The sequence below is a fragment of the Rhinolophus ferrumequinum genome, chromosome 22 (genome assembly GCF_004115265.2).
Source record: "Rhinolophus ferrumequinum isolate MPI-CBG mRhiFer1 chromosome 22, mRhiFer1_v1.p, whole genome shotgun sequence".
Classification (NCBI taxonomy): domain Eukaryota; kingdom Metazoa; phylum Chordata; class Mammalia; order Chiroptera; family Rhinolophidae; genus Rhinolophus; species Rhinolophus ferrumequinum.
Window position 1 is genome coordinate 52565813 of NC_046305.1, and position 27417 is coordinate 52593229.

Consider the following 27417-nt stretch of genomic DNA (forward strand, 5'->3'; position numbering starts at 1 on the left):
GACCCCCGCGCAGGCGTAACCCAAATCTCCCCGCCCACTAGCTGTGCGTGGGCCTGTCGCCTGACGTAATTGCGTCGACGCCATTTTAGCCGGGCCCACTCCGCACTGGGCGTGGCGGCCATTTTGTTTGGACTCGGAGCGGGAGTTGGCGGCAGCGGCTTGCGGTGGCACAGCCGGAAGGCAGGGCAGGGCAGGCCGGGCGCGCAGGCGGACCACCGAGCAGACAGCCGGCCGACAATAACGAACTAACCTAGCAACCTACCGCTTACGCATCTAACCAACCGCCCACCAAGCGAACCCGAGCCCCTCCGCCGTCAACTCAGGTTCGGCCGGCCCCCGGCCCGCCTGCCGCAGCCGTGGTGGCAGCCCCGGGAGGAGCACTGGCGTCCTTTTCCTGCGGTACGTCGCTGCGGTGAGAAGGAGGGGAAGGTCTCGGGGAGCGGAGCGGAGCGGAAGGGGCCGGCGGACGCGAACCGGGTGGGAGGTGGGAGCAGGTGGGGTGCTGGCGTGGGGAGGCCCCGGGGAGGGGGCGGAGCCGCGGGGAGGCACGCGGGGGCGGGCCTGAGCTGGAACCTCGTGGCGGGATCGCTGGAAAAGAAAGGTTGGGGTTTGGTAGCGCTGAGAAGCAAAACGGTTTGGCCGGTTGAGCAAAGTTGGCCGTCTTGCCAGGGCTTTGAGCTGGTGGGGAGAGGAAAAAAGGAGAAACGCAGGACTTGGGGGATCGTGGGAAAGGAGCGGCGGCTTCAGGGTTAAATCTTGTAGCGCGCTCTCTGGGAGCTAAGTCCCGGGTGAATGCCCAATTAGGAAACCTTCCCTGCGCCCTCTGGCAGGTCCCCAGCCCCTTGCTAAGGCCCCTACTTGATTTTGATATTAGGTATGCCCGTTATCGTTTCTCTAGATCAATGGTTCCCGATTTTGGCTGCACAGGAGAAGCACGTAGGTAGCCTTTTTTTTTCCGCTTCCAATTTGTGACCCACAGACCTCACCACTAGAGATTGTGGTTCAATTGGTTTGGGCCCAGGATTCTAAATGTTTCTAAAAGCTCCTTGCAGCCAAGGTTGAGAAGGACCACGCGAGATGAAGAGCCAAACTCTTCCACTTCCTTTAGCTAGGTCTGCCATTTTGGAGGCTTTGGCTGATACTTGCTGTCCTGTGGAGTCTTTGAGGGTGGTGGTTTGAGGTCGTTTACAAATTTAAGCCCCTGGAAGGCGTTGGAGTGTGCTCTTAAATAGCTGTTGATACAGGCCTTTTTCAGGCGCTGTTGCTTTGGGCCTTTGGCCTTTGCAGAAGTGAGGTCGTTGGTATTGCGATGTGCTCATTCTGCCTATTGTCCTTTGTAGATTACCGGGATTTGAAGATGGCTGCACCGTCAGCGCCGAAAGTTGTGCTAAAAAGCACCACCAAGATGTCTCTAAATGAGCGGTGAGGCAGCCAACAGCAACTTCAGCTCGTTCATAAGAAAACATTACTTAAATTGGCCCTGGGGTCCAATGCACAAAAGCCGGTTTTTAAACTAAATACCAACAGAAGGCTACAGACCTCTGTTCTTAGTTGCATCTTATGTGGTACACAAAGCAAATTGGGCGGTTGTTTCAAAACCCCTTATCAGTAGATTTTTATATTAAGCTGTCTGAAATATTTGTCTGGTGGGATGTATTTTAAAAAGACTCCTCACACCCTCCCTTTTCTTCACATTTTTAACGTTGACACAGGGATGGTGCAGCTCAGTAGCACGGTACCCAGGCTGCAGCCTGCAGCCAGCTTGCTGCCCCGTCCAAGGCCAGCAGTGTTGTGTCTGGCCTGTAAGAGGCAGGTAGCAAGCCGTGAATATGTCCAAAGGCCCTTGAACGCCATTCTTGGGTCTTGTAAGAGGCACTTGCTTTTGCTCCATTTCACCTTCTTTGCATTCTGCTTTGAGTTTGTTTTGTTTTGGATTCTTTTACAGTTAAGTGTTTTCTCTTCCATGCCATTAAACTTACCCTTACAGGAATAATAGAAGAGTGTCTTCACGAGCTCTTAAACAATTGACCAAATCTAACTTTTCAGAAGTAAACACTTGAAATTAGAAAAAGTAATCGTTTGAGACTAAGAAAATGAAGGTATTAAAAGGCAGCTTCTGTCTCTGAGAGCTTTGTTTGTTGAGTGCCTTTGACCAGTGATGTGTTAAGTTGATATTCGACCACAAAAAGATTTACTTAAATGTTTATGTTTTCCTTTTCTGAAGCATATGTGCTTGGCCTTCTCTCCTGGGGAATGATACACTAATTCTGCACGTTCACATGTTACCGAGTGAACAAACAGGAGAATGTGGTGTGCTCATGCGATTTACGAGCGCCGTATTCCCGTGGGCTTCCGAGGTGCTCCTGGCCTGTGTATTGGCCCTTAAAATGCACCCTCAGGTCTCCCAGGGTTTTGGCTTTCTTCGTTTGTCTTTGAAACTCCATCTTGTGTCTCATGTTGTCATCATATCTGCTTATTGCGTGTTTTTCATACCTTCCACCTCTCCCAGCCGTCACCTGAGCCCTCGTTATCACTTGATTGAATGTGCTGCACTTAGCTGCAGTTCTCAGTTTCTGATTCTTGCAAGTTTGTGGAAGCAGAGGAGTCTTTAACCCACATCAGCCTTGATCTAAGTACCACTTTACTTAAAAGTTCGTGGGATCTGGAGCTCCTGGTCTAGCAAGCCATGAAAATGCCAATAAATGTTTTGTAATAAAGCTTTTATTTAAACATCCATTTTGTTCGACCTTGAAGCTTTACTAATATGCTGAAGAACAAACAGCCGATGCCAGTGAATATTCGGGCTTCGATGCAGCAACAGCAGCAGCTAGCCAGTGCCAGAAACAGAAGACTGGCCCAGCAGATGGAGAATAGACCCTCTGTCCAGGCAGCATTAAAACTTAAGCAGGTGAGAGGATGGGTCATACCACTCCAGAAGCAGCTGGTGATCTCTGGCAGGCAGTTCCCTGAGCCTGTCAGGACCTGATGGATGGTTCCAAGGTGGCTCAGGGCAAAAGCTGAAACTTCTCTGGGGGAGAGAAGTTCAGAGAACTCCCATTTGGCAGGTACCAATGAGTAACTTTTTGTTGTCTTTCTCTTTTAGGGGGTTTGCCATCAGTGTGGCCTGTTTCTATGTTATCAATGAGTGTTAATCTCTTGTTTTTCTGATCCTTCGCCCATAAAGTAAATTCGCTGGCTCTTTCCACAAAGAAATTCTGGTTTCTGTTTTAAATGATCTTCAAAAAAAAAAAAATCCTTTATTCCCTGTTAAATGACTTACAAATTAGAGAATTAATTTTATTCTTTGTCCCCTAGTCTAGGGAGTCTGAATGAATGGCCTTATCAGTGGTTTTCAATGCTAAAATAAGTAAGGTGACCCTCATCTCCACAGCACCTCAAGTTTTGTCAGTAAAGTAGAGCAAGAGCACTGAGTAATTAATTGAAGAGTTAGTGGGTTCTCTTTCAAATTTCCGTTAAGAGAGAATTCTATTCAGACCTGAAATAAAACCTGCTCTTTATTATTCATAGACTTTATATGCAAGTCCGGACAGTGGCTGTGGAAGGATATGTCCACGCTGTGGCTGGGCGTCTGGAGGGCGGTGCCATGCAACTGTAAGGACTTGACCTGGTAGCACTGCATGGCTGTGCATCAATTCAGCAGTTAAATATAACCCCACCCCCACCCTGAACCACTGGGCTCACTGACCAAAAATAAACACCGTCTTCTGCTTCAGCTTCCTTAAGCCTTTGAGTGACTGCATTTGTCCCTGAGTTAGGAAAGCAGTGAAAGGCACCGCCATTTTCCAAAAGTAAATATAAGAAATTGCTGAAGATGTCTGAGAAATCATTCCAAAGGACGTTTCATTTCAACAAGAAGCTTTAAATACGTGCTGTGCAAAAAGTAGCTTGCAGAGCAGCGCCATCCAGTGTAACCTGCTACAATGGTGGAAGGGTTCTGTATCTGTGCTCTCTAATATGTTAGCCACTGGCCACATGGGACTTGAGATCACTCAAAACCTGGCCAGTGTAACGGAACTCTTCTTTATTTTTAACTTGTCATTTGAAGAGCCACGTGTGGCTAGTGGCTGGCCACTAGCAGATACAGCGTAGCTCTAGAGAGGAAACTGGATGGTATAGTGGGCATCCTTAAGCTTCCTGTCAGTGTTAGAGGCCAGGCCAGTATTGGTGGCAAGTAAGGATTGGGAAGGGAGAACTTCTAAGCACTGTACATAGTCCCCTTAGAGCATCGATCTTGGGAGAATATATAGTCAGGATACTGAACACAAGTGACATGTAGAATGAAGTCCTGACCTCATAATTGTATGCTATCGGGAGGGATGTGACAGGCTTTTCTGATTGGTTGCACCAACACGCTGGGTGTCATCACGTTCTGAGCCTGCCCCCTGATTGGAAGCAGTTTATGATCCTGTGCTACAAAACTAATGGTAACTTAATATGGTTGCAAAAGAAGTCCTTAGCAGTCACTTAAACGGGAGAAGCCTCAGGATACACAGAATGGATTTTCACTCATATCGACTGATGGCTTTATAGGAAAAACAGGTTTGCTGAGACCTTGATTGTGTTCAAGGCTGCAGTCACCTTTTCCTTTGAAGGAATTGGATTCTTTGGGACTTGGTCTTTATAGTTTCTCTTTTGAGGGACAGATTATTGGAAAATCCCTGTCCTCGAGTGTGGCCCTGAGTTTTGTGATTATAGCTCACCTGTCTTAATTCTGTTGCAAGTTTGGCTGGCTGTATGGAAATACATTGGAGTTATATGTTTATTTTAAATTAAAGGACATTATACTGGCTTAATGGAGCCCTTTGCAAGGGTAGACATAGAATTATGGCTGTTTATGAAATGTAAGGAAAGGAGGTTTGACTTTCTTGTGTTTATTTACATCTTAAGGTAAAAAGTGGACCATCTGGAGATAGATACTCAGAGGAAAAATGGAACACACTGGCCTCTTTGAGCAATCAAATCTTGTTCTTAAGTCACAAGAATTCAGATGAACTTTTACTTTAAATTTTGCCCAGAGTGATGAACTTCCTATGGTGGTTGAGTAAGCCATTGAAGACAGTGGTAGTCCTTGGGCAGGTATGGATCGAGGCGTGTCATTGTCAACCTGTGGTTCAAAAAACAACCGAGTCCAGGATGTGAAATACACAGTGTTCTTACTAAAATCGAGTTCCCAGTAGTGGTGTGTGACTTCTGTAGCCAAACTAGTGAGGGAATTTATGGTGACGCCAATTTCATGGGACCGCACTCAAGCTTCTTAGAAGCTCTGGATCAGAATTCTGCTTTTATGCCATGTTCTGAGGCGAAGGCTCGCTTCCAGTTTAGGATCCTATGACACCTGCAGCAAGTTTATCTGCCTCCACGCAGACATCTCACTTGCTTCTTTTTCTCTGCACTTTGAGATGCCAAATCCTGCTGGATTGCTTTTTTGATCTCAATCCCCCAACACCTTTTCTTCCAGAAGAGCTTAAAGCAACGCCTGGGTAAGAGTAACATCCAGGCACGGTTAGGCCGGCCCATAGGGGCCCTGGCCAGGGGAGCGATCGGAGGACGAGGCCTGCCCATAATCCAGAGAGGCTTGCCCAGAGGAGGACTCCGTGGGGGACGTGCCACGAGAACCCTGCTGAGGGGCGGGATGTCGCTCCGAGGTCAGTGCTCTGTGCCTGGTCATTGCCAGGTGCCACCCCTTTCCTTTTCTCTCGGGCTGCTTATGGACACATTTGTTTAACATCTTTAAGCCTGGACTTGTAAAATATATTGATAACTTTGGAAATCACATGTTTTAATAGTGCTGCATGTCTTTTATCGACACCATTCCTTTTCTGATAATGTGCAATGGTGAAAGGCTGTATGACCTGCATAACAACAGGTAATTCATGTCATCTGCATTCCATGTGAAAACACCCTGCTGCTGCTTGGATCAAAGCACATTCAAGTTCTAGAAATGAGTCAAACCTAAGAAACTTGGCTTATTGGCCTGTATCTTAACCAGTCATCTCTTTTCCTGGTGCTAGTGAAATACCGTTACATCTGTTTTAAAAAAAAAAAAAAAAAGACAAGTTGGCCCATAGCACGTAGCTCTGTTACATTCGGGGCACTGTTACACTGTTACCCTGTATAGCTCTTGTCCCTTACAAGAATGTATCAAGAGCAGGAACCATATCATTTGTTTTAAGTCTACCACAATGTTGGGCACCTATCTGATTGTTGAATGGATACTTATTAAATGTATGCATTTACTAATTACCTTAACTCCCAGCTTCTTCCAAAAAGATTTGCATCAGACTTACTGAATTGATTGAATAAAGAGCCATCTTGATCTGTTCATACCCAGTGTGCAGCTTGCCCCACCCAACCTAAAAGTTACCTGAATTAACTCATTTAACCCTCACCGCCTTCCTTTGGTTAGAATCTACTTTGTCTCTCTTGGATTTACCTGCATATACATTGTATGCCTCCTCTCCAAGGTCAAAACCTGCTCCGAGGTGGACGAGCCGTAGCTCCCCGAATGGGCTTAAGAAGAGGTGGTGTCCGAGGTCGTGGAGGTCCTGGGAGAGGGGGCCTAGGGCGTGGAGCTATGGGTCGTGGAGGAATCGGTGGTAGAGGTTAGTCAGCCACCAACTTCAGAGAAGAGCCTCCCCCTTATTTCTCTCCCTTCAAAACTCAGAGCCACCTTTCTGCACAGCTTCAAATCACAGGCAGGCTTATTTGTTTGTCTTGTTTTGTTTTTTTGAAACTGGCTTAATTCCTAAATTCACGTGCTGGTAGTGCAAAAGTCTGTCGTGGGTTTTCCAATAACTAGTCAGGTACATGTTACAGAGCCAGGTTTTATGCAGTCATCTTCCAGGCGCTTGTGAATTGAAATTGTACTGTTAACATGACAGTGGTCAGTTGGCATTTGACCACTCTCTGTCCCTCCCCCCACCACACACCCCCCACCCCATAACTCAAAGCCCCACTTTGAGTCTAAGAATCGAGAAGAAGGAGATGTACACAAGTGAAGCCATCAGGGGATGGTGAGACTGGGAGCTGGGTATTGACTTTGAAACCAAGTAAATGCCAGGTAAAGTTTGTGTCCGTGGAGCCCCAGAGGTGACTGGTGAAGGCAGAAAGCAAGATGCTGCCGAGTCAGTTCACTGACTGACTTGCTGACAAACTTACCTTTGAGACTTAATGGTATTTGTCTGGTGAACTCAGGATCCTCTGGAAGAGGTTAATGGTGTTGCTGCCGTTAAAACGCCAAATCTGGGAATTTTCTGGCTGAGCGCTTAGTGGGAAACTCCCAGCAACACCTGTCCAAGACAAAGAAAACTTATTCTCTCAGCCCCTGTGTATATTGGCTTGTTCCTTTTCAAGTGTGTGGTGGGTCTTCCATAATTTATGACCTTGAAGTTGCCCAGGGATAACAACTGTTAGGAAAGGACATTGGATAACCGAGAGCTTGTTTTCTTCTCTCCCCTTATATGTTCCTTGCCTTACTGAGTGAAGTACAAGCTAGTTTGGGTTTCAGGATGAAATAGTATGTTTCCAAATTATCTTGACTTGGTTTCTGAGAGACAACACGTGGGGGGGAGGGTCTAAAGTCGCTTTTCAGAAAGCTGGGTGTTTTCTTAAGTGAATTGAAACCACCTCTCAGATCACCACGATTGTTACACAGTAACTAGAATCAGAAATGGAAGTGGCTGGGATTACTGAATGTTTTTCCCCATCTGCCTGCATTGTCCCTGTGTCAGAGTAACTCCTGACGTGGGGTCAGCTCACGAGGTCATTAGGTTTGCTAAGTTGGAGGGGAGGGGAGCTAATTTTCCAAAAGACTCTCCAGTAAAACTTCATTTGAAAACTGTCTCGCTTCACGTCCCTGTTGCTCTGTGCCCTTCTTGTCTCCTCCCTATCTTACTAAGTGGGGTCATCCGTGATGTACTTTATGAATTTATAATGGGTCTCAAACATCAGATAATTTGTTTTAGGAAAGATGGAGATTTTTTTAAATGTCCGTTTCCCTTTGTTGATAGAATAAAATTGAAGTAGCATCTAGAGATGAGCATAAAACGAGGGATTCATTGTGTGCTTTTCATGTGTTGCTCGCTGCCCCGTGTTTCCTGTTTTTCCAGATTTCTCCTCTCTGCCCTGCCCTCAGCCTCTCTCAGCTAGGCCCCACTGCTCTGAGGGGCATTTGCTAGAGCACCCATTAAACCTACTGGTAACTGTCTTTTTTTCCTTGGGCCAGGTCGGGGTATGATAGGTCGGGGAAGAGGGGGCTTTGGAGGACGTGGACGTGGACGTGGACGAGGGAGAGGTGGCCTTGCCCGCCCTGTACTGACGAAGGAGCAGCTGGACAACCAGTTGGATGCATACATGTCGAAAACGAAAGGACACCTGGATGCCGAGTTGGACGCCTACATGGCACAGACAGATCCTGAAGCCAATGATTGAAGCCTGTCTGCCATCCTGCGAGAGACTCTTGTTCAAGTGACCAGGCTGTACATAACCTCCAGGTGACCCGACTGACGCTGGAAGGACCTACCACAACAGGCTGTGGACTTGCTGCCACCAGTTTGTGCGTTCAGTGTGTTCCTTTTACATTTTGATACTATGTTGTATGAAACCCTTTTTCCCCCAGACTTGGATTGTTTTATTGTTTGGGGGTTTTGTTTGTTTGTTTGTTTGTTTTTCCCTTCACCCACACTTCTTTTTGAATCTGAGTATGTCAGCCTTGTGGCTAGGACACCCTTTTCTCCGCTCTGCTTCCCCTCACCTGTCATTGTTCTGACATTCTAACATTTCCGGAAAAGTCCCAGAAAGAGCCCGTCAGGGTTCCTCCCTAATACCCCGGTTCCGTGAGCCACACTTCTGTTGTACCTACATCGCAGACTAGGCCTCTGGGAAGTGTTCAGAAAATGGAGTTCAGAAATGCCTCCTGCCCTGTGCATATTGTAGTCAAGTAGGAACGTTGACCTGGTTCCAGGGCCATGCGACAGGTCACGTGAAAGCAGCTGTGATTGGACTGACATGGCGACCGTGTCCATTGACAGCAGTGACGTGCGCTGGGTTGGGCGTGTGCACTTTTCCTGCCCTAGAATAATACTGCTCGCTTGTCTCGTCTTTGCATGGTGTCCTAGGGGGTACTGTTGGGTTGGATGAACACCTGCGCTGGGGGAAACGTCATCGGTGAAGGGATGGGGGTGGGAGAACGATGGCAGATGCCTCCGGGCGGGCTCAGGAGAGACCCATGCGAATACTGTTCCCCTTCGTGCTGCTCTCAGACCAGTCTTGGGTTTCCCCGTACGTTGGCTTTGTTTGACCCTGTTTCTCTTGAAGGTTTAAGTTCAGCCATATTCTGTCAGCTGTTCCAATTTCAGTGGAATCTTGTATTTCTGGTTTATTATAACAAGAAAGCGTTCTCTCAAATCCAGCCAGGACTTTCTCTTTATTTCTTGGGCTCTTTGAAACGCTGTCGCCATTATAACAATATCTTGATAGACCCCTCGTAGACCTGGATCCCTTTCATGGGTTGTGTTAAAATTCAGAGCAGGGAGGATGGTGTCCTTGAGTAAGACTTGCAGAAAAACGAACCCCACAGTCATGTGCCAGCCCGTTGGGCCCCTAGAAGCTCAGGGTCCTGGACCCTAGCAGTGGCTTCCCTTTTCCCCTCTGCTGTTAAAGGGAAAAGAAGAAGCTTGCCACCTCCAACCAAGCCAGTTGCCGTTGAGCTAGCTAGCTGCCTGACCCTGAGCTGTGGGGAGGTCGTGTGTCGGGCAGGCTGGTGTGAGCGTCCTGAACTCGCCTCCTGCCTGGGAATGCAGGCTGCTGTGCTTACCGTGGGATTGTGCAGCAAGAGCTTTGCTTGGTCCCGTAGGAGGGAGAGCCTGAAAGGCCGTGTGGGGTAGAGGCCGCAACCAAGCTGACCCGGCTTCTGTGTGTGTCGGGACTGTAATTACCTCCTCCTACGAGAACGGGCTGTGCGGGTGCAGGGGTGCAGCCCCGGCAGGTGTTTATAACCTTTCATTAGAAGGAATTTTGAAAGGTATTTTTGTGTGGGCAACGCCAGTTGTGAAGGTATCTTAAGCAGCCCCAGACTCCTGTGAGGGAGGCAGTGGGCAGGCGCCCCGTGCGACCTCACGCCCCCTGCACGACTGCCTTACGTCAGGCATCCAGCGCTTCCAGAAAACCTTTGGCAAGAGATGGAGCTGCAGGGTGATTGCGTTCTTTAGCCTCTTACAGCGCACGCCTGGGGTGACCCATCCCTGGGGTCTCCCTCCAGCCCTTTCCCCTCCCTCAAGGCACCTAATGAGTATGTTCCCCCAAATATAACTTACCTTTTTACCTAGCACTAGCCTTTTGTATCTGGTGGCTTTGGGGCCACCCCAGCTAGATCCTCTGTAAGAAAAGGAGTGACCTAACTGGTCTTGGGGGAAGGGGCCACCCAGCCATAGGAGTCTGGTCTGTCTGATTTGAAGATCGCCCTACACTTGGTAAGATTCCAGGAGGGGGTCTGGAAAAGGTGGGGGCACTGTCTGGCACTGATGCCTCCCTCCTAGCACCACCTCTCCGTCCACTGGTGGAATTCTGTGGGGGATTTGTTTCAGGACACCTTCCACCCCCAAGGCTAAGGAAGAGAAGCTGGGGCCAGAATCCGGGGCTCCTTTGAGAAGGACTTCCCAAGATGCTGGGTGTGCGTTAGCTGTTCTCTGCTAGGGCAGCCTCTTCCAGCTCAGGGGCCCCCTGCCCGGGTGCGTCCGGTCCCACCCCCTCCTCTTATGCCCGCGGGTGGCTGTCCAAAAGGACTTGCCCCGTGTCCTCTACACCTGTGCCTTGCACTAACTCCACTGGCAATGTCGTGAGCTCAGACCAAGTTGGGGCTGCAGTTTCTGGAATCTGAATCTACTATGAAAATGCTGAGGCACCTGCTGATGAGGGCACCTTGAGGCATCCGGTGGGTTGGGGGTTGGGGGGACCTAGTGGAGCCGGGCGTGCGGTGGCCACTGGAGTCGGAGCGCCCTTCCCGTTCTCCCCCCGTTCTCCTGCCTCACGTTAGAATCCATTCCCGGCAGTGGGAACGAGCAGGCGCCCTCCAGCCCCACTGCTCACTGCAGTTCCAGCATCCGAGGCTGGTGTGTCCCGGGTGGAGTGGGAAAGGAGAGTGGCCTGGCTCCTGGGTCAGCCGTCATCTGCGCAGGGCTTGATGTACAGGCACCAACAAGGCGTTGTTAGAAGGGCACTGGGAGCATAGAGAAGGGACTGATAAATGGGCCTCGAAAGTCAAAGGAAAGCCTAACAGAAGGCAGAAGAATACCCCAAGTGGAGGCATAGCAAATAGAAAAGTACCCAGGCCTAAAAGAGGTTGTATGGACACCCGGGAAAAGTGGGTGAGTGTTGAGGGGAGACAGTCCCAGGAATATTCTGGGAACTGTGATGGTGGCAGTGGCCCCCAGTCATAGGCCTCTTACCTTACAGAGCTGGCAAGCCAGCCGGCCTGGGCAGTGGAGGCTTCAGGAGGCAAGAGTGAGGCTAGGGAACAGAAAACGGAGTCACTTTAACCAAGCTGCTGAAATTATCAACATGATGACGGGAGAGGCCTAAGGAAAGACTCCGTTGTTCTGGCCAGCCTGGGAACTTGAACTTTTATGAACTGCCTGGATAGACACGTGGGCCTCCAGGTAGCCCTCTGGTGACCCCATAGACTCGGGCTTGCAGACCACTTGGCATCCATTATCCACCCCTCCTAGTGCCCACCTTGCAGACCGCCTGACGCCAGTCTGATTGACAGCCATCCTGCACCAATCCTAGGGCTAAGAATGCAGGACTGGGCATTCTCAGGAAGGTACTTTTTTACTCAACAACTTTTGCCTAGCTGTGTGCCCAGTTTGCAAATTCTAAGACCCTTTAGTAAGTATTTATTTCTAGCAAAGCCTCAAGTTTGACCACTCGATTCTCCATTTAGGCTTGATTTCTTTATCCTTTAGTGTAAGGTGATTATCAGCTTAAGATCTAAACAGGTCTGTGGTGTGATAAATGGTTTATGACACATCTATATTTGGTCTTCAACCCTGTTCCTTGCTCCTAAAACCTTTGGAATGTCGTGATCAAGGGGATGATGGTGGTGTCCTTGTGTTAATGAGGTAACCTAAGGATGAGGGCTGGGTGCCAGTGACGCCAACTAGGTGATGACAGGGTTGGAATTGACAGTCCCACCCCCACACCTCTGGGGAGGGGGCAGGGGCTAGAGATGGAGTTATGGCGAGGTGCTTTTGGACTCCTCCTAAAGATGGGGGCTGCTTACCAGGAGAACCAGCCTTGCAAGTAAAGAGTTGGGACTTCGAGTCCCAACCTCCAGGGAAGGGAGGGGATGGAGGTTGAGTTCAGTCGCCCATGTTCAATGATTTATTTGTCAGCCGTGCCTGTGTAATGAAGCCTCTATCAAAACCCAAGTGGACAGGCTGGAAGAGCTTCCGGTGGGTGAACGCATGGACATTTGGGGAGAGGAGCGCCGCTGGACATGGCATGACAGCTCTGTGCCCTGTCCCCATTCTTTCCCTGTGCACTTCTGTCTGGCTGCTCCTGAGTTATATCCTGTTACAATAAACTGGTCATCTAGTGAGTAAAACGTTTGTCTCACTTCTGTGAGCTGCTCTAGCAAATGAATGAAACCAAGGAGGGGGTCGTGGGAACCTCTGACAGCCAGTAGGTCAGATGCACAGGTAACAACCTGGACTTTGACCTGGCATCTGAAATGGGGTGAGGGGGTGTCTTACAGGGCGGAACCCTCGCCCAGTAGGATCTGCTGCTCCTGCCTGGTGGGCTCCCGGTAAATAAAGTCAGAAGTGAGTTGCGTTCTCAGACTTGCAGCTGGTGTCTGAGATTTGCTTGTTGGAGGTGTTGGGGAAAAAACTGGCCAGAGTGGATTCACTTTTGCGAAGTCACATCACCAAACCACAATTTAATACCTAATTGCAGTTTCAGCTTCTCCCAGGGGTGGAAGTTTAAACCAGTCAGTCTGGAATTCGCTGGTCCACACTAGTGAGAGAATCTGCCTGTTGAGACCCCCTACCTTCCCCTAAGGGAAGGTGACCTTGCCTGAAATAATCCACTCTTAACCTTTCCTGTCCCACCGTCTTTCTGTCTATAAAACCCTCCATTTTGTACAAGCCCTGGAAGCACCGTTCTAGCTTAGTTGCTAGATGGAGTGCTGCTCAACTCATTAGACTTATGAATCAATAAAGCCAGTTAGATCTTCACATTTACTTGGTTGAATTTGGGACTTTAACCAAAAACACAGGGAAAGCCAGCTCAGCAAATAGAGAAGATGGGGAAGCCTAGACAAGAAAGAGAAAAGAGGCGGACGGCCTCAGCCACTTCACACTTCCAGTGCTGCCCAGGCCAGGACCCCACCCACCCTCAGCCTCTGCTCCCTTGCTGACCAGAGACTGCCGATGGCGGAGGTGGAGAGTACCAATTGCTAAACTGGCTGGAATCTCAGGCCTCCCACCTGCCAACCCTCCCCCCTCCCTCCACTACTACTGCCCCCTTCATCTCTGCCACTAAAACACTGTAGGGCTCCCCAAAGTTCAGACCTCCCAGAAAGCAGGTTGGACCAGGAAATCCATGTCCCTCACCTGGACCTGACAGACCCTAAGAAGTCTCTCAGATCCTCCGCCCCAGTTAGAGCCATTACCAGATATCCATTCTGTGTCCCCCCACCCACCACCACGAAAAGGACCCTCTGCCCCACCCAGGCTCCTCATTGGGTGTAAGGTGCAGCTAGCCTGCCGGGCAGAGGGCACTGTGTGGCTGTACTGTCTGAGCCAGAACAGCTGTTCCTACGGTTTCCTCCTGGACCTACCCAGGGACCCACCTTCAGGTCACCAGCGAGGAGCGGGCAGGGCAACCTAAGCACCACCCAGGGGGTGAGGAGAGGGGAGTTCTTATGACCTGCATCTCCTTCAGCCTTTCTGGAAAAGCCAAGGACTAGAGGGCCACTGAAATGTGATACAGGTGCAAGCAGGGAGGAGGGAGGGGCGTTTTGCACTGAATACCTTGTGTCATGATGCCTAGAATTTGATAAGTGTTTAGAGAATGAATAATTGAAGCAGCACTGGCCTGCAACCTGTTATCAAACCTCAGGGTTTCTGTAAGACCCTTGCCCAGTCTCTCTCACAGAGTGGTCCAAGGAACCAAGGAGAGTCCCTTTCAGCACTCACTTTCTCTGAGCAAGGTTATTACGTAATCTGACTGGTATTCTAGAATGCAGACTGACCTGGAGAGGAGAGACTGGAAGCAAGATCAATCAGGAGGCTGTTGCGATGCCTCCATGAGAGAGAAGAGCTAACGCAAGGTGATAAGAATAGGAGTGAAAAGAATAAAAACAGAACAGAGTAATGTTCCTCAGAGAACTAGCCTTCGAAGTAGGATTACCAGATAAAATGCTTATACCAAAAAATGGTTTATCTGAAATTCAAATTCCAGGGTTTTTTGTTTTCTAAATCTGACAACCCGATTTCAAAGACGTACCTGAAAGGGAGGACTGTGGCCTAACTTGGGGGCCATCAGCTTCCTTTCCCAGCCCAGGCCATCCCTCATTCTTTCTCGCTAACACAGGCCTCAAGGACTTGGCCCTTTTTCTTCCAACGCTGTCACCGCCTTCAATCCCCTGGGCTACCTCTTCTAAAGGTCTGTGAAGCTGGCTGCAGTTGCCCAGCTACCAGCTTCCTTGCTTACTCCCAACGTAAGCTCCCAGCCTCTCCTGAGAGTTTCACCTCTAATCACTTGAAAGACACAGGGAAACAAACACAATAAACAACTGTACAAGGCTTTAAAAGTTACCACAGTTGGGGTTTACAGCTGACCACCACTCTTCCAGTGATTTCAACATCTTTATTCCTGAGGATGAAGCTCAAGGCTAAACACTCTAGTGCCCATTTATCTTGTCAACCAATGGTCGCTGGCTCCAATTCAAAGCCAACAGGGATCTCCAATTTGGGGTGCCAACAGCTCGGTGGCACAGTGTGGCTACAGAACAGCTCAATTACAAGACAGCATGACTGTGGAATAGTATGATGGCTGCAAGGTGGCTCTTGGGCCCTTGGGCAAGGCGCCTCTTCTGCTGGACAGCTCTGCTCTGCTCTAATGAGATGTCTTTGGTGTTTCAGCTCATAGCAGGCAAACAGAGTCTCCAGTTCTCTGTGGCAAGGGAGAGTTCCCAAGCCAAAGCGGAGCTGACATTTATATAGAGAGAAGTCCCCACTCCTGGTCCCTGATTGGTCTGTCCTGATGCAAATGAAGACTCCAAATTCACACAGTTCTATTGGTCCAAAAGGCATTGTCCTGATTGGTCAGAAGAGAGCTGCTCTGATTAGTCAGTAAAGATGCTGATTGAGGTGGGGAGGAGATAGCTGCACAGTTCTGACTGGACAGGAAAAATCTCAGTCCTATTGGTTGAAATATAATTCCAGCAATTCTTTTATAAGGGCTGGTTCAGAAGGCAGGAACACAGTGCAGGCAGGTAGTTTAGTGCAAGCTTCTACCTAAAGCATAACTTTATCATTGGTTGCTGGACTCCAGATTTGAGCCCAGTTAGCCACAGTAGGTTTCTTCTTTGTCGGGGTCAGCAATCTCTGTGGACCCCTTTGCCCTCCAGGGGCATTTCTGCATGCACAGAATTGTGAGCCACTGGAACACAGAGGACTGTGCCTGTGCCCCTTGCTGATAATTCAACAAGCGATGTAAACTTACTCAAAAGCCATAAAAATGAAACAAAACTAAGGAAACTTTTTGAAGGAAGAAAAAGTGAAAATACATGCAGGTTGAAACATTTTTGTTTTTACTGTGGCAAAATACACAACAAAATTTACCTGTTTAACCATTTTTAAGTGTAAGTATGGCATTACGTAAATTCATTTTCTTGCACACCCATCACCACTACTCACCCCACACTGAAACTACGCTTTAAACAGTAACTCCCCATTCCCGTCACCACAGCCTCTGGCAACACTGATCTGATAAGAGATACAACCATATTTCATCTCCATAAATTTAACTACTCTAGGTACCTCATAGAAGTGAACTCAAAATTTATTTGTCCTTTTGTGTCTGGCTTATTTCACTTAGCGTAACGTTTTCAAGGTTAATCCATATTGCAACAAGTAGCAAAATTTCATTCCTTTTTAAGGCTAAAATTCATGCAGTTTTGTACACATTTTAGTGCCATTAAAAATTTAGAAATATAAAACTATACTATGAATATAATCTGGTTCTCTCATGAAGTTTACATAGGAAGGCTATGGCCAGCCCGGTGGCTCAGGCGGTTAGAGCTCTGTGCTCCTAACTCCGAAGGCTGCCGGTTCGATTCCCACATGGGCCAGTGGGCTCTCAACCACAAGGTTGCCTGTTCAATTCCTCAAGTCCCGCAAGGGATGGTGGGCTCCACCCCCTGCAACTAAGATTGAACACGGCACGTTGAGCTGAGCTGCCTCCTGGATGGCTCAGTTTTGGTTGGAGCGCGGGCTCTCAACCACAAGGTTGCCGGTTCAATTCGAGTCCCGCAAGGGATGGTGGGCTGCGCCCCCTGAAACTAAGATTGAACACGGCCCCTTGAGCTGAGCTGCTGCTGAGCTCCCAGATGGCTCAGTTGGTTGGAGCGTGTCCTCTCAACCACAAGGTTGCCAGTTCAATTCCTTGAGTCCCACAGGGGATGGTGGGCTGCGCCCCCTGCAACTAGCAACGGCAACTGGACCTGGAGCTGAGCTGCGCACTACGCAACTAAAATTGAAAGGACAACAACTTGATTTGGAAAAAAGTCCTGGAAGTACACACTGTTCCCCAATAAAGTCCTGTTCCCCTTCCCCAATAAAACCTTTAAAAAAAAAAATTTGTTTTTCACCTTTGGAGAAAACAAAAGTACCCTCTCCACAAAACGGTTCCTTCCCCCAGCTGCTTAAGTCCGGATATTCAAATCCCTCCACTTCAAGGCCTATGAAGAACTACAACTCCCGGAAGCCCTGAGGCCCCAGGCCCTTCTCCCCGCCCTGCCCGCTCCAGAGACTCCATTTCCCAGAAGCCCCAGAGCCTGTGTCGGAGCCGGCATTTCCCGGGCGCCCCCTCGCGGGGCACTTCAGCGGGGCTTCTGTTCCCGGCGGCCCTCGCGGCAGGTTCCGGGCGTAAGGGCAGTTCGTGATGGCCGGGTCTGGTTCCGCCGCTGTGTCCGGGGCTGGAACCCCGGTGGCAGGGCCCGCAGGCCGCGACCTCTTCGCCGAGGGGCTCCTGGAGTTCCTGCGACCGGCTGTGCAGCAGCTAGATTCTCACGTCCACGCCGTCAGGTGCCCGAAAAGGAAGATTGGGGCGGGGCCACTCCTCGATTTGGTTTAGTAGGGGCGGGGAAGGGGAGGGGCTAAGGTGGGTTCCTGCGGGCGTTCTGACGGGACTAAGAATACATTTGGGAAACTGATTGGAGGCTGGGCGGAAGGTGGAAGCCGCGGGGTGGGGCGTGGGTTGGGGGCGTGAGGCTGGCTCTTCTCGGCCCTGGGAAACACGTAGGGAAACAGGTTTCTTGAGTTCTCATTGGCTGACCGTCTAGGCCTTGCACCTCTTTGCAGAGAGAGCCAGGTGGAGCTCCGGGAACAGATTGATAACCTAGCTACCGGTAAGCATCTCCGTATACGCGGAATCGTCCATCTCACGTTCAGGACCTTGTGTTTTGCCATCCCGGGCTGGGTTTCTGTCACTTCCTTCCAGCACAGCGCTGCTGGCAGACTCAAGTTTCTAGTGACTGGCCCATATAGGTGCAAGAGTGTTTTCCATCCCATTAACTAGCCTGCTTTGCCAAAGAACAGCACATGAGCCAGTAGGTGTTAGTTGTCCCTTACTTCCATCCCCAGAACTGTGCCGTATCAATGAGGATCAGAAAGTGGCCCTGGATCTCGACCCGTATGTGAAGAAGCTACTTAATGCCCGGCGACGGGTTGTCTTGGTCAACAACATTCTACAGAATGCCCAGGTAAAAGAATTTCCTACCAACAGTGTGATTGTTTGCTCTGCTTTGTAAGTTGTCAATTTTCAAGGGGTGTCTTGAAGTCCCCAACATAATGAAAGTCGTAATTTTTTAAGTCTTGGGGAAAAGGAGTTGTCAACTTAGTGTCTGCCATAATAGTACTCCAGATTCTCAATACCCCGTTGACCATGCCGTCATTTACATTCTTACATACCTTAGAAGACCTACGTGGAGATGGAACAAACCTACGATGTTTTCCAGCACCTCGGTGACAGTGAACTCCAAAGCCTTTCACAGAGCAGTTATTGAGTCCAAATCTTGTCTTGTAGGAACGCCTGAGGCGGCTAAACCACAGTGTTGCCAAGGAAACAGCCCGAAGGAGGGCAATGCTGGATTCAGGAGTTTATCCCCCTGGTTCCCCAAGCAAGTAAGAGACCAGAAGTGGGCCGATGGCCTCAGGATAGCACAAGTACTATTTCCTGGCTGCCTCGGTACCTCCAGGACACCCTGCAAACCTTGGAACATCGAAAGGCAGTCCTGTGGTTTGTGTTTGAAGCACTTAGGGTCTTACCCCTTTATGTAGGGATCCAAAGAAACGTGTGCACAGGACTCGGGATCCCAAAGGATTTGTTACAGCTCTTTCTTCCAAGAATGAGCTGAGGCCTCTACGTTTGAGTTTTTTAAAGCTACGTATTCAAGGTCCACCTCTACCTTCTTCAAGCCTAGTTAACCAGGGAGGGGCTTTCTGTTACATGGCTTTGTTGGGGCTTGGGCAGCGTGTCCTCTGCGATCTCATTTTCCTGTCTACTCTGAGGATTTGGAGGGTAGACAGTCAACGTGAATGACCCATCTACCCTATTTTGTTGGTTTCACTGGCTTGAATACAGTAGCAGTCTTGCTAGAACCATTTAATTCAATAAATGCTTGAGCAGTATTACAGTATTCTAGTCGACTCTGGTATAACGGAAAGTTTCCAAGATTTTTTTTATACTTTAATTCAAATACAACTTCAAATTGTCACCTAGTGTTTACAGTGAAGACTCAAGTTATTATTTTTCCCCCCTTTCGCCTCCCCCCTCCACTCCGGTTCAAGCCGTTGTCAGTCTAGTTGTGTAGCACACAGCTCCTTAGCCCGTGCTGGTACTCTGAGCCTTGCGCTCTCCCCCAGCTGAGGCAGCCAGTCGTCAGTCCCCCGCTCACAGCAGCTGCCACTCACTGCAGCCCAGCTCCAGGGAGAGGTGTTCACAATCTTAGCTGTGGAGGGTGCAGCTCACTGGCCCACATGGGATTTGAACCGGTGATCTCGGCGTTAGGAGCACAGCACTCCAAACACCTGAGCCACGGGGTTGGCCCTCGAGTGTCATTTTCAGTAAAGAGTACAGAAAGTAAAAAAGGCCAGATGCCACGGAAAAACCAGAGCCCTACTAGGAAGTACTTTAATAATTTTTCTTAGGAAAAAAAAAATTCAGACATGAACAGTTCACAACATTTCAACAACAAGTACTGGTTGAGGGTTCCAGGAGCTCGGGATTCTACAGTATTCGGAGGAAAAGTTGGTATCCTGCTTCACTATGGATGGGAGACTTCTGGCTGCTGAGCCAGTATCAGAACGCAGTGGGGTGACACTTCCTTCCATAGTATTTACTTTCATTTTCCTTCCTGTTTCCCTTATCCCTCGGAAATGCCACCATATAAAGCCCAGTAGCAGTTAGCTTAGGCTCCAGTCTTCCCCTTGGGTAAGAAAGGGGCTGAAGAGAAGGGAAGGTCACTCCTGAGTCTCCATGCTTTCCTCCTCCTCCCCTTGAGGTGGTTCTTCTGTGTTCTCTTCCTCTTCCTCTCCTTCTTTCTTCTCTGGTGGCTTCTCATAAGCCTTTTCTGAAGGTGTCACTATCACCCCATCCCAAGTAGATATTTCAGAAGCAAGATCTAGAAGAGAAAAAAAGGTGATTTCAGACAAGCAGCCCAGCGTACAAGTCACGATGTAGACAGGAGAAATACGAAGCCATCTGACTAGTGCAGAGCTGCTTGGTAGGCCCGAGTACCCTACAGAGCCCGACCCACAGCGGTCACTCACAGCTGGCATCACCCTCCTGGCCAAGGATCTTCCTAAAGCCACCATGCGAGAGGATTCGGACCAGAGTCTGAGCTGTGTAGCAGACCATGTCCTGAAGGAGAGCAAAGCGAGGGTAAGTAAGGAGAATTGAAATACTTCATTTGAACAACATTTTCACGAAAACAGAGATGAAGACAACTTTTAATTTCAAGACCAAAATATGTGAGAACCCCCAGATCCTGGACCCCTGAAGAGCACATTCCCTTTGCCTTCTGACCAGGAGCACCATACAGCACTTGAGAGTTGTCCCAGTACCTGCTGTTCCAGAGTCATGACTGTGTGTACCCGGAAGTTGCCGCTCTCACAGGGGTCCGTGATGCCCATGGACCCTGGCAGGAACAGGCCTGCAGCCAGGATCTGCAGGCAACGCCTGAAACAGACGGAGGTAGTGAAGGACACACATGACAGCTACCACCCAGCCCCGAGCCCCAAGACGCTGTACCTGTAGGCCACGTTCAGGGCCAGAGGCTGCCTGGTGGGGTTGTTCATCACAGCGTAGTGCCCCTGGAAGAGAGCAGATCTGTCGGTGCGCACAGAGTGGCAACCGATCATTAAACAAACAAAAAGCTCAACATCAGGAGGAAAACGTTACGAAGGGCTAGCCGAGTGACTGTTCTTCCAGCCCGTTCTCTCCATCATCACACTGATGAAACGGCAGCGCTAAGGAAAAAGGCAAAGGGGCAGTAATGCCTACTCAAGTAATACTCAAACCACCCAGGGAGGTGGTGACACTCCATCTCGTCTGGATTACTCATACCCCCAGGAGACTTCTTTTAAGCTTCACCAAACTGCAGATTCTGGGAGCCGTCAGAGGAACGACTGACAGAGGGGTGATCAGGAACTCCCACGGCCTCCGTTACTTACGAGCAGGTCAAGGATCCAGGGTGTGAGGGGCTCAAAGCCAGGAAAACGGATCCTCAGGTCCTTCAGCAGCCTGATGAGAACTTTCACTCTGCAGGTTAAGAGGCCCAGCAGTGGAAAAGAATTTGGTCAGAATCTTCCACACCTGAGCGCCAGGGCTGAAGCTATTTCATGCTCTCTCCTTTCTCTCCATTTAAATTTGCTTACTTAAGGTGAGAACCAAAATCCAGACAGAAGACTGGAGCCAAAAAAGGGCTGTCACAGGAAGTGTGAGGGTACCCTGCTATTCACGGCGGTTAGAAGGGTTAGGTTACCTTAAATAGGGAGGGAGGGACTCACGTGGACTGAGAAGCATTTTCCTCAAACCAGCGGGCATGTCGGATGGCTGCTAAGGCACTCTGCAACACCTTGATGTCCACTGGAAGAGAAGCACAACAGGCCACGATGAGACACTTACTGTTATTATGAAGCAAGCAATTCAACCCCCCTGCCGCAGTTCAGTATCTCGGAAAAAGGGCAGGATCACCTAATTCCTCAAACCTCCCCGTGTTCTCAGATCAGCACGTCACTTGTCCGAAACTCACTCCTCCCCCAAACCACCTCTAGAAGCATACAAGATCCACGATTTTCGCCCAAAGCCTGCGCCCTCCATAAATATTTCCTCAATCCTTTTGAAATCCTCAAACTGCTTTCCTAGCCATCCTGTCTTTGACAATTTCACTAGCAAGCTGGCAAAGCTGTCTCTGAATGACGGGGAGACAGCAGGTTTCACGTGCTGTAGCAACAAGCTAAGTAAACTCAACAGCAACTTTATACTATGTTTTGAATTTCCCCCAAATTTCCCAGCAATGGAAAAAAAAAAGGACTAACAATGGAGTTCTGGGTCCAGTTTTCGGAGATTGGGTGGCACTGTTGTAATGAGAATCTTCACCGTAGCATCAGAAGAACTAATCTCAAAGCCAGTTTCATTGGTCAGCATGGTCAAAACTGAAAACGAAAAACCAAAAGCTCTAACTCTCCCATTTCCATTAGATGTCCAAAGGTAAATCCAGGCTGGGGATACAGAGAGGTTTTTAAAAAGCAGCATGAGTCCAGGGTGAGGATTTAGAACGGAGTTTGAAAAGTAAGGCAGATAATTCTGAATGCTGGAGATCGCTGCCAGAACGTCCCCAACGGAAAACTTCATCCACTCTTCCTTCTAGCCTGACCTGACTTTGTTAAGAGTGTACTTACATTAATAATTACAGACCTGGCTCCTATGGCTACTAAATACATGTTCAGCAACAAACTCAAACCTTCAGAAGGATCCTGTGCTCTTAGGCTTTCCACGACTTTGTTCCCTAGGGCAGCAACAGCTTCCACTAGGAGAGAAAAAGAGGTAACAAACATCATAATTATTACACAGACTTTCTATGTCTCTTTAAGCTACTCGGCACTCTGATTTCTGCCCCATCTTCAAGGCTGGAGTAAGGGCAAGCAACAGAAACGGGGAGCTAGCCTGGACAGAGGAATTGGGAGGCTCGGCACGGAACACCTCCTGCCGTGCCCATACCCCTTTTCTACAGCAGGGTGGCACTAATGCCATTTTGAGCTGGATCATTCTTTCTTTGGGGGTGAGGGGTAGGGTCAACCTTGTGCCCTGCAGGACGCCTAGCAGCATCTCTGGCCTCTACCCTTTGATGCCAGTCGTCCCCAAAACGTCTCCATACACTGCCAAATGTTCCCGGTGGGGGGAGGTGGAGTGGAAGGTGGCAGCATAATGACCCCCAGTTGGGAAACACGGCCTGATAGTAACTGGCCATACATTCTTTCAGACACACACTCCAGAGTTTGTCCCTTATTACCCCCATACATTAAAAAAAGAAGTTTCCCATTTGTCTTCCAGCCTTTCTCAAAAGAAATTGGGGCTTTAGAGACCCCTCTGCCTCAAGCCCGACCACTGTGTCTGTTCCCGTGGCCAGAGAGAGGCCCACTCACACGTCGGCAGGATCTTTAGGATGACCACCAGGTCAGCCACGTTGTGTCCCGTAGTCATTGTTCCCTTTTTATATGAGCCCACCTGTCGGACTTCTTCAATTTGCTGTTGGAAGAAGGATTTCAGGGGGAAAAAAAGAAGTGAAAAGACTGCCTTCTTCCTTTGCAAACTCAACTACAACACAGCATTTTATCACCCAGACTTAGAAGTTGCAGAGGTCAAGTCATATCCCAAAAACCACATGAAAAGCCTGATACATCATGGCTAGCTGATAACAATGATGTAAGTCTTGTCCCAAGATCAGTTCCACAAAGGAATTCCATTGTATTTTCCCATTTTAGACTTGGCTTTGGGTAATAGATAATAGAAGAATTAAGAGACAGGAGCCAATGAAATTTCCATACTACCACGGCTGCCCTACAACTAGACTAGGTCATCAGAAACTCACCACTTCAAACGTCCCTGGAGCCACAATCAAGTTGTCAATCACATTGTTTATTTTTGTCACCAGAGAAAGGATAGAGGCCTGAAAACAGCAGGAAACAAAAATAAGCTACGGTGAAAAATTACAAGCAACTTCTCAGTTTGAATATTCCTCTTAATCCTTTCCATACAAGCTGAGTCAATTCCCACATAGTGCTTTAAAAACACTCTGACCCTCTGGCCTTGAGCATTCCAGAAGAGAACTGTTTGATCTCATAGATTCCCCAATAAAAATATGAACACATCTGTAAATATTTATATATTCATCTGGCACTCTCCCTCCACCCACAATGAGAAGGAGAACAATCAGTTGCTCCCCCCTTATCCAGTTTTGCGTTATGTGGTTTGTTACCCACAGTCAACTGTTGTCCAAAGATATTAAACGGAAAATTCCACAAACAATTCATAAGTTTTAAATGGCGCGCTGTGAATCATCCCTTCGTCCAGCATATCCACACTATATTCGCTCCCGGCCAGTAGCCCTCTCCATAGTAGCCTAAGGCCACGCCAGTGCCTCAGTCGTTCACCATTCATCTTACTTCATCATGTATGCGTGTATCATCTCGCATCATCACAAGAAGAATAAGAACAGTACAATAAGGTATTTTGAAATATCACATTCACATAACTTTTATTATGGTATATTATAACTGTTCTATTATTGTTAATCCCTTACTGTGCCTCATTTATAAATTACATTTTAGCACAGGTGCGTATGTATAGGAAAAAAGATGGTGTACATAGAGTCCGGTACTATCCATGGTTTCAGGCCGCCAGTGGGGTCTTGGACGTTATCTCCACTGTAAGAGGGGACCGCTGTGAACTCTCTGTGGAGTGTGGGCTCTGATCACAGTAACCTCACCAGTATTATTCACTTCTCTGGCTTTCTTAGTGAAATCTCAGGAAGGAAGCCAAAAGAATATACCTGTTCAGCAGAATTAGGAGCAAGGTCCTGATTCCTCTTCAACAAAGCCTCACTGAAGGAAGTTTCATCAGGCGCTGGCTTGACCCGGGGGAAGGCCATTTCACACTAAATCAGAAACAAAGAACTATGTACTATCTCTCAAAACCAAGAGGAGAGGTTGTTTTTCTGTTGCTACAATAGAATAAAAATAGAAAATTCTACAACACTTGTTTTTACTCCTTAAGATGTTCAAACAAGGATCCAAGCTGGAGGGAATAACCATAATCGAAGCTGTCACTACTTTTATAATAACAGATAGGCCAGAGATACAATTAACATTCAGACTACAGTCACGTCACTGGCAACAGTAGCCACAGATCTGACCCACCCTGCTTACACTGTTTTTGCATGTAAGCAACACACAGCTGACTCAAAACCCCAACTCCATTCCCTAATCCTTTTTCCTACTGCAACCACCATTTGACTTCATTTACAGGGAGATGCTGGGCTCCAGGAAACCACAAGTGAAGAGTGTGCAGGCTCCATTTCTATGGCAACGGGTGAACAGGGGCTATGGTACTCACCAAGTAGAAATCAAATGGGATGTGTGGCACAAATGGCCTGAACCTAAAACAAGAAAAACCACCCAAATTAGGAACCACAGAAATCAAGCGACTTAGCATGATGGGTCCAACTCCTTTGGCTTTGTTTCTGAACCACACAGCAGGATCGCACCAAAGCAGGTATTAGGCCCCTCCAAACTCCTGTTTAGGTGACTGTCGTAGACAGTAACCAGAGCAAAGAGGTTAAAGCTGGCACTCACCCTCCTCCTGGGCCTCCTCTGGAGCCAAAGCGCCCACCTCGACCTCGGCCTCTGTCACCCCTAGAATACACGAAAATAGACTCGAACGTGGTTTCGGCCTCGTTAAAAATATCACTCCACCATACCCCCGGTCATACAATTTCAAGTCAGCCTGCCGCCATCGCCCTGAACTTTCCCTTGGGAGCCGAGAATCCCCGCTCCGCGGCTGGCGCCCGCCTCACGTCTCCCGGTCCCGACGGCCAGCCTCACCCCCGCGCCCTCGTTCTGGATAATGTAGTCACAACTACACCAAACGACGGCGGGGCTCCCACATCGACCCCTGTAAGAAATACCCCATAATTCCCGGGACGCGCCAACCCTAATACTTCTGAGACTCGAGGGACTGCTCATTGAGTCATTAACGTCGCGAAACGTTCATCGGGCATATGCAGCCGGGCACTTGGCAGTGAGGATGGAGGAGCACGCTCCAGCCTCCTCAGCCTAGATGGGGGGAAGCGCGGTGCTCCTCCCGGGATCGGAGGACACCCCCTCCCCTAAACCCCGCAGACAGGCGTCAAACCCGCCTCCCCACTCCTGGGCCCCACCCCCATCCCAGGCCCAGGTTTCCCCGCCTCCGCGGCCTCCGACCTCCCACTCGCCCCGACCCCGAGTTCTCAGGTTTTAGGGCAGCCCCCAGACACGTGGTCCTTCCAGGTCCTCCGACTCCTTTCGGTCCCCCTCCCCAAACTTTTCGGTCAAACACCCCACACATTCCCAGAGGAATCCCGTGCCCTTACCTCATGGCGTCCTAAACCCCGAACAATGGAGACCACTCCAACCGCCCCTTGCCTCGGAGAAACCGATAACTGGAGAGGCGGCTTGCCGGCGTGTCCCAACAAACTCCGGCGTGATTGGCTCCCGCCTTAATCCTCCGCTTATGCCTATTGGTTTACTCTGGCAAGCCTGCTTAGGAACCAATAAAAAACGCCTGTGTGTCAGGAAGTAGCCAATAAGAATAGACTTGATAAATGACAATTTTTCTTACCAGACACTAGATGGCGTTATATAAAGATGTGAGCGAGGCCACGCAGAACACTTTCTATAGGAGTGATGAGTAGCTGAGATTCCAGATAGCAGAGTGGCGCAGCGGAAGCGTGCTGGGCCCATAACCCAGAGGTCGATGGATCGAAACCATCCTCTGCTATCGGATGTTTTTTTCCTCCCTCATATACCGTACAAGTTTTAACTTCAGTAAGTGTAAACACCACTTTCTATTTTTTTCTGCCTCTAAAAAGCAGCCTGGAGAAGCTGTTTTTACCATTAGCAAGTGAAATGGGGGGGAATAGGAAAGGAATTAGGCAACAATGAACACTAACGCAGAAGCGGATTTAAGAAAAGGGGGCAGTATATTGACTGAATCAGAGCGGGGAAAACACTGATGGTGAGGGACTAGAAGCAAAACTGAGGCAGCTTTGGAAACAGGTCTCAGAAAAAGAGCAGGGAAGTAGTAAGGACAGAAGGGCCAGACCCATCCCCGTTGCCCAGTTTCCCCCATCTCTCTTCTTCCCTCTCTACAAACTGACGGATTTCACCCTTTTAGGAGGTTTTAACAGCCACATATACGTATATACTGTATTTGCATTTAAATCAATCATATTACTATGTGCGTTGTCCCTCCTGTAATCTTTCTCTTCCCTACTTGCCTCCTTCTTTTGCACTATTACCTCCCAGTCTCTGTTAATTGAAAGTTACACACTCTTTTTCTACTCTTTTAGTTGGTTACCCTAAAAATTACAACGTGCATCCTTAATTTAGCAAAGTCTAATTTTATGTAATACTTTTACCGTCTTCGTGAGAAATGCAGGAATAATTTAATTCTATTTACCACCATTACTCCCTCCAGAATTATATACTATCGCTGTTGTGTAATTCTTTTAAGTACTTTATTGATGTATAATTTACTACAACAAAATGCACAGATCTTAAGCCTACAGCTCGAGAAACTTTGAGTGATGTAGCCCGTCCATGTAACCACCACCAGATCAACATAAAGAAATTTTTATCCCTTCAGAAAGTTGGTTCATACCCCTTTGCCCCGCCCACAGAGACAATCACTGTTCCGATTTCTATTATCATAGATGAGTTTTGTCTGTTCTGGACCTTCATTTAAATAGACTCAGAGTGTTTGTACTCTTTTCTGCCTCGCTTCTTTTGCTTGACACGTTTCAAGATTCTTCCAGGGTTTTGCATTTATCAGCAATTAATTTTTTTGTTTATG

At 48.6% G+C, this 27417-nt stretch overlaps 3 protein-coding genes and 1 non-coding gene across 13 annotated transcripts; 3 read left to right on the forward strand and 1 right to left on the reverse strand.

The window, feature by feature from the left end:
• The first annotated feature begins 34 nt into the window (after positions 1-34).
• On the forward strand, positions 35-9426 carry CHTOP (chromatin target of PRMT1). 9 transcript variants are annotated; one of them, XM_033094134.1, is made up of 6 exons: positions 35-399; positions 1341-1422; positions 2755-2908; positions 5480-5666; positions 6486-6623; positions 8246-9426. In XM_033094134.1, the coding sequence occupies exons 2-6, from the start codon at positions 1358-1360 to the stop codon at positions 8449-8451; spliced, it is 750 nt and encodes a 249-aa protein (XP_032950025.1). In that variant the 5' UTR covers positions 35-399; positions 1341-1357; the 3' UTR covers positions 8452-9426. The 9 variants fall into 9 exon arrangements, with proteins under 9 accessions (XP_032950025.1, XP_032950027.1, XP_032950026.1 ...); XM_033094136.1 differs by having other exon boundaries at positions 5483-5666; XM_033094135.1 differs by having other exon boundaries at positions 94-412.
• Positions 9427-17084: 7658 nt separating this feature from the next.
• Positions 17085-19029, forward strand: SNAPIN (SNAP associated protein). Its single transcript, XM_033093739.1, has 4 exons — positions 17085-17330; positions 17607-17653; positions 17889-18007; positions 18331-19029. Exons 1-4 carry the CDS (start codon positions 17188-17190, stop codon positions 18430-18432), a joined length of 411 nt encoding a protein of 136 aa, XP_032949630.1. The 5' UTR covers positions 17085-17187; the 3' UTR covers positions 18433-19029.
• Positions 19030-19412: 383 nt separating this feature from the next.
• On the reverse strand, positions 19413-26040 carry ILF2 (interleukin enhancer binding factor 2). Of its 2 annotated transcripts, none has more exons than XM_033093737.1 (14): positions 25937-26040; positions 25161-25220; positions 24922-24964; positions 24359-24463; positions 23399-23476; positions 22953-23055; positions 22271-22336; positions 21846-21962; positions 21315-21393; positions 20979-21066; positions 20557-20618; positions 20370-20484; positions 20076-20166; positions 19413-19927 (listed from the first exon to the last, which is right to left on the reverse strand). In XM_033093737.1, exons 1-14 carry the CDS (start codon positions 25939-25941, stop codon positions 19767-19769), a joined length of 1173 nt encoding a protein of 390 aa, XP_032949628.1. In that variant the 5' UTR covers positions 25942-26040; the 3' UTR covers positions 19413-19766. The 2 variants fall into 2 exon arrangements, with proteins under 2 accessions (XP_032949628.1, XP_032949629.1); XM_033093738.1 differs by having other exon boundaries at positions 20332-20484.
• Positions 26041-26271: 231 nt separating this feature from the next.
• TRNAM-CAU (transfer RNA methionine (anticodon CAU)) lies at positions 26272-26343 on the forward strand. The gene has a single exon. It is a non-coding gene; the product is annotated as a tRNA-Met (tRNA).
• The last annotated feature ends 1074 nt before the right edge of the window (positions 26344-27417 follow it).

What these genes read in the sequence shown, in the direction of transcription:
- CHTOP (XM_033094134.1), top strand. Translation starts at nt 1,358, where the DNA reads ATGGCTGCACCGTCAGCGCCGAAAGTTGTGCTAAAAAGCACCACCAAG. An exon ending in GGGCGGGATGTCGCTCCGAG is followed by an intron (nt 5,667 to 6,485) that starts GTCAGTGCTCTG and finishes CTCCTCTCCAAG; the next exon opens with GTCAAAACCTGCTCCGAGGT. An exon ending in TGGAGGAATCGGTGGTAGAG is followed by an intron (nt 6,624 to 8,245) that starts GTTAGTCAGCCA and finishes TCCTTGGGCCAG; the next exon opens with GTCGGGGTATGATAGGTCGG.
- SNAPIN (XM_033093739.1), top strand. Translation starts at nt 17,188, where the DNA reads ATGGCCGGGTCTGGTTCCGCCGCTGTGTCCGGGGCTGGAACCCCGGTG. An exon ending in TCTCACGTCCACGCCGTCAG is followed by an intron (nt 17,331 to 17,606) that starts GTGCCCGAAAAG and finishes ACCTCTTTGCAG; the next exon opens with AGAGAGCCAGGTGGAGCTCC. An exon ending in GATTGATAACCTAGCTACCG is followed by an intron (nt 17,654 to 17,888) that starts GTAAGCATCTCC and finishes TTCCATCCCCAG; the next exon opens with AACTGTGCCGTATCAATGAG.
- ILF2 (XM_033093737.1), bottom strand. An exon ending in AGAGGAGGCCCAGGAGGAGG is followed by an intron (nt 24,965 to 25,160) that starts GTGAGTGCCAGC and finishes TTCTTGTTTTAG; the next exon opens with GTTCAGGCCATTTGTGCCAC. An exon ending in TCCCATTTGATTTCTACTTG is followed by an intron (nt 24,464 to 24,921) that starts GTGAGTACCATA and finishes TTTCTGATTTAG; the next exon opens with TGTGAAATGGCCTTCCCCCG.